At 44.1% G+C, this 15,032-nt stretch overlaps 1 protein-coding gene across 1 annotated transcript; it reads right to left on the bottom strand.

Annotated features, from left to right (window-relative positions):
• Positions 1-4,477: 4,477 nt before the first annotated feature.
• Positions 4,478-7,104, bottom strand: LOC139262545 (ferritin, higher subunit-like). The gene is made up of 4 exons (XM_070877709.1): positions 7,003-7,104; positions 5,473-5,619; positions 4,949-5,074; positions 4,478-4,654 (listed from the first exon to the last, which is right to left on the bottom strand). Exons 1-4 carry the CDS (start codon positions 7,102-7,104, stop codon positions 4,478-4,480), a joined length of 552 nt encoding a protein of 183 aa, XP_070733810.1.
• Positions 7,105-15,032: the final 7,928 nt, after the last annotated feature.

The following is a 15,032-nucleotide window of genomic DNA, read 5'->3' as shown; positions in this document are numbered from 1 at the left end:
CCTAATTTGCTTTTCCAAAAATCTAAACCTTGTTGAAGCAAGAAACTGGGAATTAGTTAATTGCAAACTCCTATATTTATACTGCTGGATAATCCAGGGCGGGACAGCCCAGCTGTGAGTGACATTCCTCAATACCCAATCACAAGTTGCAGTCTCTGTCAGAGCACCAATCAAGTGAAGGGAGGCGGGGCCACGACTCCAGAGCCAGTCATGAACTTTGAAGAATGAGCATCATTGTTTGACCCTTCTTTTTGCCAGCAACTGTCAATTTAAAGTCAAGCATGGTCCCCTGTTTAAAGGCACACAACTATCTTTGTTGAAACTAATAATCAAGTGCCCCCTGATTAAAGGGGGTGCACACTCCAAAAACTTTTCAAGTGTCCCTTTTTTTTTGTTTTTTTTAGGGCATTGAAACACAAATTATACAAGTGACCCCTGGCTAAAAGTGTGGGGTGGGGGGCGGGGGCCACTAAAACCGGCACAGTAAACGAATTAAACTTTAAACAACAGTAATCAAATTAAAATTTGGTTGCCAGGGGTGATAATGCACTCCAGTCCCTTCGGCACCCACCTCTCACAGAAGGCCGTGAGCGTACCGGTGGACACCGCGTGCTCCATCTCCGGTTGCGAACATAGCCATGGAAGAGAGGCGTACAGTCGGGCAATACGACGACCTCGAACGGCCGCTGGCGTGCCTTGTTGATGGCCCACTTACCCAGATTAGTTGAATCCTCCGTTGTTTGCGAGTCAGTGTCTTTTTAATAGTTCTGCACGGTTCAGTGGGTTGGTCATTTTCAGGTATCTGTAGATGCAACATCCAAAGACAGAGCAGTGAGTCTGCAAAGCAACCGACAGCGGGTCAGGTGAACGGACAGTTCGTGAAATGAATGTGACAAGCGTAAGTGCTCAGATACTCCATCACTTCCAAGTTCAGTGAGCACCTGTACACACAGGAGCTAGAATGTGGCGCGGACCATGGGATTTTGAATTCTTATTATGTTACCATGACATTTTACAAGCAATAAAATGGACTGCTGTCCAAAAAGAAAGAAAGACTTGCATCCGATTATCTCCTTGCACCTGGACTTCATTGTGGCAGCCTTGGGAACGCATATCCACTTAGAAAGAAGAAAGAATTCCATTTATATAGCCCTTTCACGGCCGCAGGATGTCTCAAAGCTCTTTACAGCCAATCAAGTTCAGCAGTGTGTTAATAACCAGAGAATCTGTTTTGGTTAGGGATAGATATTGTCAAGGACACTGGAGAGATCACCTCCTGCGCTTCTTCGAAATAGCATCCTGAGATCTTTGACGTCCATCTAAGAGAGCAGATGGTCTAGCGTCTCATTTTAAAGATAGCACCTCCGATAGTGCAGCGCTCTCGCAGTACTGCCCCCTCCGACAGTGTAGCGTTCCCTCAATACTGTCTGTCTGCATTTCCTCAGTATTGTATGTGTGTGTGTGTGTGTGTGTGTGTGTGAAGGCAGGGTCATTGAATACATTTAAGGTGGAGATAGATAGCTATTTGAGAGATAGTGGAGTCAAGGGTTATGGGGAACAGGCAGGAAAGTGGAGTTGAGGCCAAGATCAGACCAGCCAGCATCTTATTGAATGGCGGAGCAGGCACGAGGTGACAAATGGCATACGCATGTTATTATGTAAATCTCTCTGCCTCCTTTAAGACACTAAAATCTACTTGTGGTCCCACTGCCTTATGTGGCTGAACACACATGAACATTTTCAGCTATTGTATTACAGTATTGCAACGCTAGATTGAAATGCATGAATAGAATTTGCATGATATACTGTTATGTATTAATGTTTGGGGGTCACCAGACACCAGAGCACGCCACGTTCGGACGTCATCGGGCTGCATGCATGTGTGCTTGGTCACCTGTATATAAGCTGGGTGTCTTTGTCACTCTGGTACTCTTGGGCTGGAATAAAGATGGATCAGGTTGCACCTGAGTGAATTTACAGTAACCAGACTTTTGAGTCATTATATACACAAAGAATTGAAATTAGGTCTTCAACATGTCTGAATAGCTATCGTAGATTGGGTATTGTGCAATGAGAAGGGGTTACTTAATAGTCTTGTTGTGCGGGGTCCTTTACGGAAGAGTGACCATAACATGATTGAATTCTTCATGAAGATGGAAAGTGAAGTAGTCCAAGCCAAAACCAGGGTCCTAAATCTAAACAAAGGAAACTACGAAGGTATGAGGAATGGCTATGATAGTTTGGGAAGAGTGATTAAAAGGCATGAGGTGGACAGTCAATGGATAACATTTAAGGAACGAATGCATGAATTGCATTCTGACACAAAAACACAAAAGGAAAAGTGGCCCAACCATGGTTTACAAAAGAAATTAAGGATAGTATTCAATTCAAAGAGTCGTCTGTTATGTATTTAACCCTTTGTAACCTGCATTACACCTGACCACAGAGGGCCCACCCATTGGAGTCCCAAGGGATCCCAGCATCCCTTGGGAGCACAGTATATAAGCAGACCACCCACGAGGTACCTGCACTCTGTAATCTTATTAAAGGAGCTACGGTCACACTAGCTCTTCATACACAGTTCTCAGTCTCACTGTTTATTATGAGTGTAACAGAGTCATACAATGTTGCCAGAAAAAGTAGCAAGCTTGAGGATTGGGAGCAGTTTAGAATTCAGCAAAAAAGGACCAAGAGATTGATTAAGAGGGGGAAAATAGAATATGAGACGAAACGTGCAAGGAACATAAAAACCGACGTAAATGTTTCTCCAAGTGTGTAAAAAGAAAAAGATTAGTGAAGACAAATGTAGGTCCTTTAGTCAGAAATGAGATAATTTATAATGGGGAACAAGGAGATGGCAGAACAATTAAAAAATACTTTGGTTGTGTCTTCTCAGAAGAGAACACAAATAACATCCCAGAAATGCTAGGGAACTAAGGATCTAGTGAGCAAGAGGAATTAAAGGAAATTATTATTAGTCAACATGAATTTATGAAAGGAAAACCGTGTTTGACAAACCTACTGGAGTTTTTTTTTGAGGCTATAACTGATAAATTAGATAAGGGAGAACCAGTGGATGTAATGTATTTGGATTTTCAGAAGGCCTTGGATAAAGTCCCACAAGAGTTGTGTGCAAAATTAAAGCACATCGAATTGGGGGTAATATACTGGCATAGATTGAAAATTGGTTAATTGATAGGAAACAGCGAATAGGAATAAACAGGTCTTTTCCTGGGTGGTGGGCAGTGACTAGTGTGATACAAGGATCAGTGCTTGAACTCTAGTCAATCACAAATAGGTTGAGGAGGAAACCAAATGTATTATTTCCAATTTTTTCCCCAATACATGTCCTGCTACAGTTTTACAGGGCCTTGGTGAGACCACACCTGGAGTATTGTGCGCAGTTTTGGGTCTCTAAGCACGAGAAAGCGCAGCAAAGGCTTACCAGACTGATTCCTGGGATGGAAGGATTGTCGAACAAAGAGATTGGGGTCGATTAGGCCTACATTCACTAGAAGAGCGATAGCAGATCTTATTGAAACATAAAATTCTGACTGGGTTAGATAGACTGGATGCAGGGAGGATGTTTCCCCTGGCTAGGAAGTCTAGAATAAAAAAAAAGGGGCACAAGCTCAGGATACAGGGTAGGAAATTTAGCACTGAGATGAGACATTTTCAGTCAGTCAGAGAGTGGTGAAGCTAGGGAATTCTTCACCACAGAAGGTAGTGGAGCCAAGTCATTGAATATATTTTTTTAGGAAGGATATAGATATCTTGATACAAAGGCATGAAGGACAATGGGGTAAAAGCAGGAATATGGTGACTTAAAGGATCAATTATCATATTGAATGGCATTGAAGGGCATAAAGGGCCAAATAGCCTACTACTGCTTCTATTTATGTTTTTATGAATATATGTCATGAATATTTAAATTACCACAGCAAAAAAAAAAAAATTATAGGACTGTTCCCACCTGCAGAAGGGTAGACAACCAGCAGACAGATTTAAGGCAATTGGCAGAAGAACCACAACTGACTTCAGGAAAAACTTTTATGCAGGGAGTGGTTAATATCTGGACTGCACTGCCTGAGAGGGTGGTCGTGGTAGATTGAATCATGGAATTGGACAAGCACCTGAAGGAAAAAAAAAATTACAGGGCTACAGGGAAAGTGCATGGGAGTGGAACTTGCTGAAGTGTTCTTGCTGAGAGCCAGCACAGGCTCAACCAGCTGAATGGCCTCCTGTGCTGTTAGCATTCTATGACTGAATCCCAGGGCAAGACTATTGTATAGCCTTGTGCAATATTGGGACTGTAACAAGTTATGATAAATAGAAAATAAGCAACCAATCAAATTTGCAAGGAGAGAAAACCAATCCAATATTGGACATTTTATTTACAGTCCAATACTGTAAATTACATTTCACATCAAGAGCCCAGGTCTCTTAGCCTGTACTAAGTCAAAAGTAGGTCAGAGTCTCAATTACATAAACACAAGCTTCCATCACTCTCCCCCAAGGTGTGCTTGTCAAACAGGTACTCTCCCAGGCCATTCTCAGGGGCTCCCAGCCTCTTCAGGTTGGTGATGTGATCTCCAAGCTTCTTGATCATCTTCACTTGTTCATCCAAGTAGTGGGTCTCCAGGAAATCACATAACTGGAGAAGAGGGAAATGAGTTATGGCCAGTAGCAGATATCAAGGAACATTGGAGGTTACCCCTGAAGAGTTTGGATTTTAATCCTCTTGAACTAAGAGGATAGTTAAGTGGTGCAATTGAAATTGATAAAAACTTGCTGTACAAGAGGTGCTGGGATCACAGGGACACATTTACAATATCTACCCCATAAAAGACAACACAACTATTGGGCATGGATATCTTTTTAAATTAGGTTCAAGGACAGCAAGGTTCCAACTTAGCCAAAGGCCCACATTAAAGCATGAGGAACTTACATGAGGGTCGGTTCTCCCAGTGGAGAGTTTGTGCAGATCCAGCAGACTCTGGTTCACATTCTTCTCCATCTGCAGAGCTCTCTGCATCACCTCCAGACCATTGCGCCACTCATCCTGCTCTGGTTTCTGAAGAGGAAATTCTCATGTTCACTTACAATGTATTGAAGGAATTAGGGCTGAAAAAAATGCAATCAGAATTCTAGGATACCATGAAGCAATGTGTTAGAATATAGAATTACTGCATTAAGCCATCAACCACTGGAGTCAAATTGATCAGGTGAATAGCACAGATGTATTTAAGGGGGAGCTTAATAAGTACACCTGGGAAAAATTAACAGAAGGATATGTTGCAAGACAAAGTAAGGTGGGAGATGATGTCTGGAGCCTGATCACCAGCATAGACCAGTTTGTCCAAATGGCTGGTTTCTATGCTATAAATTGGAACCAACCGCTTTAGAGAATGTATTGGGAACATTCAGTTTAAGGGGAGCCAGACAGAAGGCCCCTCGTTTATGGAGCCAAACCTTGATGTCCGCCAAGATAACCCGGCCTCCACGTCGATTCTGGAATTTCATCAGTTTCTCAGCATGTTCACGTTCCTCATGTGACTGCTCCTTGAAGAACTCAGCAAAGTGACGCAGGGCAACGTCATCCCGGTCAAAGTAGAAGGACTGCGGAGAGATCAGAAGAGTAGTTTATTGCAAGGTAGACCCATGATCATGGGCATTGTACATAAAGCCAAGCTCATTGCTCTTGCTTTCAAGGGCTCAGTCTCATTGAACTTGTATGTAGTTATGGAAACTAGCCCCTACACAACTAACCTGGTAAAGATAGTGGATAATCTCACCTCCAACAAAAGGGAAACTTAGTGATTTGCAAGGCAATGGGAACAGAGTGGACGAGTTGTATCGCTCCACCAAACAGTCAGCGACAGACAATAGACTGAATGGCCTCCTGTGTTGCATCATTCCATGATCACCAATTCAGATTTGATAAATTAGAACCTTAGTCTTCGCACACAATATTATTTGTAGTGCTCAAAATTAGTGAAGGAATTCTAACAAGATTTATACCCTGGTTATTATTAGCACACTAATAATAATTGTTTATTGACACAGATCTAATGTTCAGGCCAGTTGAGGGGCAGTATTGGAACACCGAGCAACCCCATTAAAGTAGAGATCTAGTCACAGTGCATAAATATCATACAAAGAAGAGAAAAACAAAATGAGTTTTACTAGCTCCAGTCATGCCAAAGAATTAAACTACCACAAGCAACTTGAATTTAGCACCATCAAAACTTGTAAGAACCAGATGCCACAGAATAAAAGTTATGAAAACCCCTCAGAATTTGAGGTGCTTGGTGAAGTTCATAGAGTAGGAAAGCAGATGGGTTAAGGGAGATGTCACTGAGTACAGACAATTCATCAAGCCTTTATCACCAATAAAGCAAAGACAGAGAGAGGAAAGACAGAAGGATACAAACTGGTATTTAAAATTAAGAGGTTAGAAACACTAGGAACAGGAGGGAAGCAGAAGCATTTGTAACACTTTCTTCCCATCCTCCCCCTGTGGAGGTGAGGGATGGCTGGGAAAGAAAGTGTTTTAGATTTCCACCACACTTGTGGGAAAGAATATCTCCTAACTTCCCTCCTAAATGGCCCAGCTGTATTTTTATGACATCACCCATTGAACCAGCAATGTAAGGAAAGTCCATGGAGTGATTTAGAATGAGAAAACAAATTCTGAATTCCTCGCATTGAGTGCAGAATGCATTCTAGATAAACTTCAAGCTCAAGAGCCCAGGAAAGAATCAAGATTCAATATCAGATGATGATACAGCTGCTACAAGGAACAGAGACAGTTTGTTAATGAGTACACAGGAAGATAAATGATTTCACATTATAGCTTTAAAAGTAAGTTCACTGCATAGATTGGGCTAGGGGAGGGGGGCAGCGCAACAGAGAGAAATAGGTGGGCAGGGTACAGCACAGGATTTGATAAATTCACATTACATAGTCTCCATTGTGAAATGGCAAAAACACAAAACTCACCATAGAGAGATAAACATAGGAGGAATAGAGCTCCATGTTGATCTGCTTGTTGACAGCATCCTCACAGTCCTGGTGGTAGTTCTGATGCACTTGAGAAGCCATGTTAGTGGTGTTTATTTTTTCTGAAGTATAAATTTTATAGAAGTACCAAGATAACATTTAACCAACCTCAAACTCCTGTATTAATACTGAGCGATAATCCAGGGTGTGGCAGTCTAGATGATGAGTGACAGTTCTCAATATCCAATCAGAAGTTGCAGCCTCTCAGAGCACCAATCAATTAAAGGGAGGAGGGGGATGCACTCCCAGAGCCAGTCAGATCTTTGAAAAGTGAGCATCATTGGCTGACAACTCAATGAGGATCTCAATTGTCCGAAATTTCCTCAAACACAGTTCAAATATTCAGAATCACAGGTTTAAATTAATCCTCTACACTTTGGGCTAATTAATTGGGATGATTAAATCAGATATCGGAAACACTTAAACCGTAAGTGCCCACTTTATAAGGGGGAATAAACTGTAAGGTCCACATTATGACAAAACTAACATTAAAAACTTTTCAAATTATAATTTAGTTCCCTGTATCCACGTTGCACTGCAGTCCCTCTGGTGCCCAGCGGTCATGGAAAGCCTGAAGCAGACCGGCAGATATCGCGTGCTCCCTCTCGAGGGAGACCCGGGCACTGACATAGCCGCGGAAGAGAGGCAGGCAGACAGAGAGAATACCCCATCGTCCATGCTCTGCCTGGAGCAGTTAATGGCCACCTTGAAAGATTCATTGAATCCTCTGTTGTTTGCGAGTCAGTGTATTTTTAATAGTTCTGGATTGTTCGGTGGGTTGGTCATTTGCAGGTATCTGCGTGTTTGAAGCAACATCCAAACAACTCATTGGAAATTAGTCGATAGACTGTGTCTAGAAATAGAGACAGAGAAGTTAAGAAAGGGAAGGGAAGGGACAGAGATGGACCATGTGAAGGTGAGTGAAGGGTAGAAATTGGAAACATAGTGAATTAAATTTTCCAGTTTACTGTGAGAGCAGGAAACAGCACCGATGTTATCAATGTGCTGGGAAAAGAGGTGAGGGAGGGGCCATGGTGGGATTTAAATATAAGATTAAACATTTTGAATTTGAGGCGCTGTCATACCGGGAGCCAATGATGGTCCACAATCACAGGGGTTATGGGTGATTGGGACGAGGTGTGTGTTAGGATACGGGCAGCAGAGTTTTGGATAAGCTTAAGTTTATGGAGCATGTAAGGCTAGCAGGGGAGCATTGAAATAGTCAATTCTAGTGAAAAAAGGCACAGATGAGGGTTAGCCATTAGCACAGTTCTGAGCTCAGAGTGAGGAACGCCTGCAGCTGAACCACATCCCTGTGCAGCATGTTAAATTTATCTAGAATCTTGGCTAGACAACACTTGGAGTGTTGTGCACAGTTCTGGTCTCCATAGAATTATATAGAAAGTTAGAATTAATAATCTAAGAGAAACTTCAAGAGAAACTTCTTTACTCAGAGAGTGTTTAAAATGTTTAACTCGCTACCGAAAGGGGTAGTTGAGGCAAAAAGCTTAAATGCGTTTAAGGGGAAGTTGGATAAACACATGCGGGAGGAAAGATTGGAAGGATATGCTGATAAGGTTTAATGAAGTTGGAAGGAGGCTCAGTGTGCGAAGTCAAGTCCTCTCAGTACTTTGCCCTCAATGCTCATGATTGAAAGACTATTAAATCAATCTTGTCCCATTCGGTTCCTCACCGTCTCCTTGATGCCTTTTACGTTGGAGAAAGACCGCTCACCACTGCAATTTGCCAGGCTGAATGGCCTTTTTCTGTGCTGTAAATTCTATGTAATTCTTAAAACATGGGCACCTGTAAATTTTTCACATCAAGTGAGCTGAATAATTTGTTTTGTCTGAGACATGAAGCCGTCAAACCCATCAGCACGCAAACCCAACCTGAATTGTAGAATTGTGACTCATCAACATATGAGTTGTGGTGACATCGATACTCCAAAAGTTCCATTGAGAGATGCAAAGAGTGCGGTAACATAGTGGTTATGTTACTGGATGAGTAATCCAGAGGCCTGGACAAATGAACTCTTTTGGGAGCAAACAAAAAACATTAAACCGTGCCCCCCGATCTGGGGGAAACACCAAACATTTCCAAGGCCCTTTTATTTTTTTGTGTTTTTTTTTTTGGCACAAAATCGTATTTTTCTTCCAAGTGCCCCCTATAAAAAGGCCTGGACTAATGATTCAAAGTCCCACCATGGCAGCTGGGGAATTTTAAATTCAGTTAATTAAATGAAAATCTGGAATAAAAAGCTAGTATCAGTAATGTTGCCCAGCGAGCTAGCGGATTGTCATAAAAACCCATCTGCTTCACTAATGCCCTTAGGGAAGGAAATCGCCGTCCTTACCCGGTCTGGCCTATATGCGACTCCAAACCCACAGCAATGGAGTTGACTCTTAACTGCCCTCTGAAATGGCCTAGCAAGCCACTCAGTTGTAACAAACCGCTACGAGAAACATGAATAAGAATAAATCAGGACTGACCACCCGGCATCGACCTCGGCATCGGCTTCTGACATGACAATGGTACACACAGCCCAGTCGACCCTGCAAAGTCCTCCTCACTAACATCTGGTATCTTGTGTCTAAATGGGGAGAACTGTCCCACAGGTTAGTCAAGACGAGGCCCTCAAAACTGCCACCGAGCTCATGGTCTACAGGACGTAGTAATAACTGCCCTCCTGTATGGCTCAGAGACATGGACTATGTACAGCAGACACCTTAAGTTGCTGGAGAAATATCACCAACGATGTCTCCGCCAGATCCTACAAATTCCCTGGGAGGACAGGCGCACCAACATCAGCGTCCTCGTCCAGGCTAACATCCCCAGCATTGAAGCACTGACCAAGCTCGATCAGCTCCGCTGGGCAGGCCATATAGTTCACATGCCAGACACGAGACTCCCAAAGCAAGAGCTCCACACAGAGCTCTTTCATGGCAAATGAGCCAAAGGTGGGCAGCGGAAACTCTATAAGGTCACTCTCAAAGCCTCCCTGATAAAGTGCGACATCCCCACTGATACCTGGGAGTCCCTGGCCCAAGACCGCCCTAAGTGGTGGAAGTGCATCCGAGATGGCGCTGAGCACTTCGAGACTCATCACTGAGAGTATGCAGAAATCGAGCGCAGGCAGCGGAAAGAGTGTGCGGCAAACCAATCCCACCCATCCCTTTCCTCAGCGACTATCTGTGGCTCTCGTGTTGGACTGTTCAGCCACCAAAGAAATCACTTCAGGAGTGCAAGCAAGTCTTCTTCGATTCTGAGGGACTGCCTATGATGATGATAATCAAGCAACAGCCTGATATAGTCACAATCACAGAATCATAACTTTCAGCCAATGTCCCAGATTCCTCCATCACCATCCCTTCGCATGTCCTGTCCCACCGGAAGGGCAGACCCACCAGAGGTGTCAGCTCAGTGGTATACAGTCAAGAGGGAGTAGCGGTAGTAGTCCTCAAAATTTACTCTGGAGCCGATCAAGTCCAATGGGTTCAGGTTAAGCATGAGCATGGAAACCTCCTGCTGATTACGTCCTATCAGCTTCCCTCAGCTTGAATCAGAACTTTTCCATGTTGAAGGCCACTTGGAAGAAGCACCGATAGTAGCAATGGACTTCAATATCCATCACCAAGAGTGGCTCTGTTGCACTGACCAAGCGGGCTGAGTCCTGAACGATATAGCTGCCTGATTGGGCTTGCGATAGATGGTGAGAGAACGAACACAAGGGTAAAACCTACTTGACCTCGTCCTCACCAATCTACCTTTCACAGATTCATCTGTCCATGACAGCTTTGGTAGCAGTGACCACCACACAGTCCTTGGAGACGAAGTCCTGTCTTCACACTGAGGACACCCTCCTTCGTGGTGAGTGGCTGAACCTCAGTGTTAAATGGAATAGATTCAAAACAGATCTAGCAGCTCAAAATGGGGCATCCATGAGGCACTGTGGGTCATCAGCAACTGCAGTGTTGTATTCCACCACAATCTGTAAATTCATGGCCCAGCATATCCCTCACTCTAGCTTTAAAATCAAACCAAGTGACCAATCCTGGTTCAATGAGGAGTGCAGATGAGGATACCAGGAGCAATGCCAGGTGCATCTAAAAATGAGGTGTCAACCTGGGGAAGCTGCAACTCAGGACGACATGCATGCTAAACAGTGAAAGTAACATGCTACAGACAGAGCTAAGCGATCCTACAATCAATGGATCAGATCAAAGCTCTGCAGTCCTGCCACATCCAGTCACGAATGGTGGTAGATGATTAAACAACAAATGGAGGGAGGAGGCTCCATGAATAACCCCATCCTCAATGATGGCGGAGCCCAGCACTCGAGTGCAAAAGACAAGGCTGAAGTATTTGAACAACCTTCAGCCAGAAGTGTCTCATGGATGATTTTTCTCGGCCTTCTCCTGAAGTGCCCACCACCACAGAAGCCAGCCTTCATCCAATTCAATTCACTTCACATGATATTAAGAAGCAGCTGGGCGCACTGGATACTGTAAATGCAATAGGCTCCGATATCATCCCATCCAGTTCATGGTCCAGAACTAGCCGCGCCTCGAGCCAAGCTGTTCCAGTACAGAGACACTGGCATCTACCCGACAATGTGAAAAACTTCCCAGGTACATCCTGTCCACAAAAAGCAGGACAAATCCATTCAGGTCAATTATCGCCCCATCAGTCAATTCATCATCATCATAGGCAGACCCTCGAAATGTGGATGACTTGCTTCCTCGCCAAAAAGGGATGAATTCACAGGTGTTTCAATGTAGGACCTAATATTCCAGATCCTGAACTACATCTTGGAGGATGGAAGATGCCTGTGCTTGGATTTTTTTAACGTGTGGTGGCTGTTACACACCATCCATCACACGGGCTTGACAGAGCTAGGACTTGGTCCAGTTTAAAGGATTACCCAAGATGACTGGAGACTAGTGCTGCTGCACAAACCGAGCGCGTACACAAATGGCAATGTGGGCTGGCTCGTGCTGCCCCTGGGCCCTCACCTCTTCTGGGCCCCAGACTCACGCCTCTCCTGAGCCCCTGGCACATCCTTCTACAAACTCTCGCCGCTTCTTCGTCCCTCCTGCTGTGCCTGCCCGCACTGCAATGAGCGACCTGACTTCGCAGTCATTATCACATTGTGTGTGGGAGCTTCCTGGGCGCAAATTATCAGCAAAGTGATGGAAGATGTTGTCGACAGTGGTACTCATCAATAATCTGCTCACCGATGTCCAGTTTGGGTTGCGCCAGGACCACTCGGCTCCTGACCTCATTGCAGCCTTGGTCCAAACATGTATAAAGGAGCTGAATTCCAGGTGAGGTGAGAGTGACTACCTTTGACATCAAGGCAGCTTCTGACTGAGTGCGGCATCAGGAGCCCTAGTAAAACTGAAGTCAATGCAAATATAGAAAACTCTCCACTAGCTGGAGTCATATCTAGCACAAAGGAAGTTGGTTGTGATTGCTGGAGGTCAATCATCTCACCCCAGGACATAGCTGCAGGAGTTCCTCAGGGCAGTGTCCTATGCCAACTATCATATGCTGCTTCATCAATGATCATCCCTCCATCATAAAGGCCAGAAGTGGAGATGTTTGTTGATGATTGCACAGTGGTCAGTTCAATTTGCAACACCTGAGAAATGAAGCAGTCCACGCCTAAATGCAGCAAGACCTGGACAACATTCAGGCTTGGGCTGATAAGGGACAAGTAACAATGGCGCCACACAAATGCCAGACCATGGCCATCTGCAACAAGCAAAATTCTAACCACCTGCCCTTAGCATTCACTGTCACTGAATTCCCCAGCATCGTAACCTGGGGTCACCATTGACCAGAAACTTAACTAGACCAGCCGCAGAAACACTGTGGTAACAAGAGCAGGTCAGAGGCTGGGTATTCTGCAGAGTGTATCTCATGTCCTGACAACCAAAAGCCTTTCCACCATCGACAAGGCACAATTCAGGAGTGTGGTGGAATACTCTCCACTGACCTGGATGAGTGCAACTTCAACAATACGGAAAAAGCATGAGACCATCCAGGACAAAGCAGCTCTCTTGATTGGCATCTCATCCACCACCTTCACCATTCGCTGCCTCCACCACCGGCACACGATGGCTGCAGTGTGTACCATCGACAAGATGCACTGCAGCAACTCACCAAGGATTTTTCAGCAGCACTTGCCAACCCAAAAGCTCGAACACCTAGAAGGAAAAGGGCAGCAGATGTTTGGGAACACTATCAGTTGCAAGTTCCCCTTCAACTTACACACCAACCTGACTTGGAAATATATCGCCATTCCTTCTTCGTCACTGGAGGAAAATCCTGAAACTCCCTCCCTAACAGCATTGTGGGAGTATCTTCACCACAAGACTGCAGCGGTTCAAGAAGATGGCTGACCAGCACCTTCTCAAAGGCAATTAGGGACGGGCAATATATGCTGGCCTTGAGCTCAGACATTGCTGGTCTCTGTAGCTGTTACTCGCTTCTTTGCCCACACAGCTTAATAGAGAATCCACAACAGCAGTGGTGCGTTTACTGAGCTACACGCAGTAATAACTCTGAATGCAAAGAGTATAGATGCATTTAAGGGGAAGCTAGATAAACACGAGGGAGAAAGAAATAGAAGGATATGCTAATAAGTCTAGATGAAGTGGGGTGGGAGAAGGCTCACATGGAGCATAAACCACAGCATGGGCCAGTTGGCCCGAATTGTCTTTTTCTGTGCTGTAAATTGTAAGTAATTCTTAAAACATGAGCACCTGTAAAGTTTCACATCGAGTGAGCTGGAGACTTTGTTGAATACATGAATCCATCAGCATGCAGACTCAGACTGACTCGTGGAACTGTGGCTCATCAATATATGAATTTTGTAACATTTATACCTCAAAGGGTCATTTGAGAGTTGCGAAGACATTAACCTGGAATGTCTGCACATGGCAATTTAATTGCACCCAATACAGTTCTCAGCTAAATTCCTAAAAATAACTTGTAAACACTGGATTATTGGAGCTGCAGCATTAACATTTGTATCCATCCATAGCCATGAAGGAGAGAAATGGAGATCCAATCCAGGGTGATGGTTATGTAACGCACAGTGGGACTAAATACAAATTGATAGTGTGCTTATAAATTGAGGGTGAAGGCATTGGGGCCAGGGCAGGGGAAAAATGGGTTTAACTTCTTGGGCCTTTTGCTTTGTGGAATTAATGAAATACATTTACTCCTTCCAGAAGGATTATAGTTTGTTGGAGTACCGTTAGTCCTTCAAACCTTACCCAATTCCTTATTCATGTGAATCTAGGTTGTGTTGGTGTGTTATTCAACCATGATGGGAGCGGGCGGAAGAGAATTTGTCCCAGAACCACACTAACCAATGAAGCTGTAACAGCAAGCTGATGCCACCTGTTGCTTTCCCTCCTCACCCAATTGTAGTGCCCAGAGCTCAGTGTGCTGAGACATTGCTTGTCTGCCTACAAAACTTAACAGAAAGCCTGTAGCAGCAATTGGGAGTTCCATTACTGAACTGCCTGGATAACTGAACAGGATCTGTAGCAGTTACTGAATACAAACTGCTCTTCACAGGACAGCTACACTAAATAGGAAGCTAATCCAGGACTTATTCTTCACTGGACTGAAATAGTGCAAACTGGTTTAATGGAAAACATTCCTGGTGTTGAACACATTTTACAGCTACTTGCATTTTGTTGGATTTAATTGTTATTTATGTAAGGGCAGATAGTGAGATCAGGTAATGTTGTACAGAAATCTAAGGTCCAAGCTCTGGAGATCCCTCCCTAACCATCTCTGTACCTCCTTAATACATACCTCTGATCAGGTTTTTGGTCACTGGGCCAATATCCCATGGGGCTGTCAATTGTCTAAATGCACCCTTCAACGTTTTAGTTCTTACAACAGGTATATCCCAGTTAATACAATCGGCATTACACTAGAGGATAAAC

This window comes from Pristiophorus japonicus, chromosome 4 (assembly GCF_044704955.1).
Source record: "Pristiophorus japonicus isolate sPriJap1 chromosome 4, sPriJap1.hap1, whole genome shotgun sequence".
Taxonomy (NCBI): Eukaryota; Metazoa; Chordata; class Chondrichthyes; family Pristiophoridae; genus Pristiophorus; species Pristiophorus japonicus.
This window is presented reverse-complemented; position numbering and strand designations above follow the sequence as displayed.

What these genes read in the sequence shown, in the direction of transcription:
- LOC139262545 (XM_070877709.1), bottom strand. Translation starts at nt 7,104, where the DNA reads ATGGCTTCTCAAGTGCATCAGAACTACCACCAGGACTGTGAGGATGCT. An exon ending in CCTATGTTTATCTCTCTATG is followed by an intron (nt 5,620 to 7,002) that starts GTGAGTTTTGTG and finishes ATCTCTCCGCAG; the next exon opens with TCCTTCTACTTTGACCGGGA. An exon ending in TTATCTTGGCGGACATCAAG is followed by an intron (nt 5,075 to 5,472) that starts GTTTGGCTCCAT and finishes TTTCCTCTTCAG; the next exon opens with AAACCAGAGCAGGATGAGTG.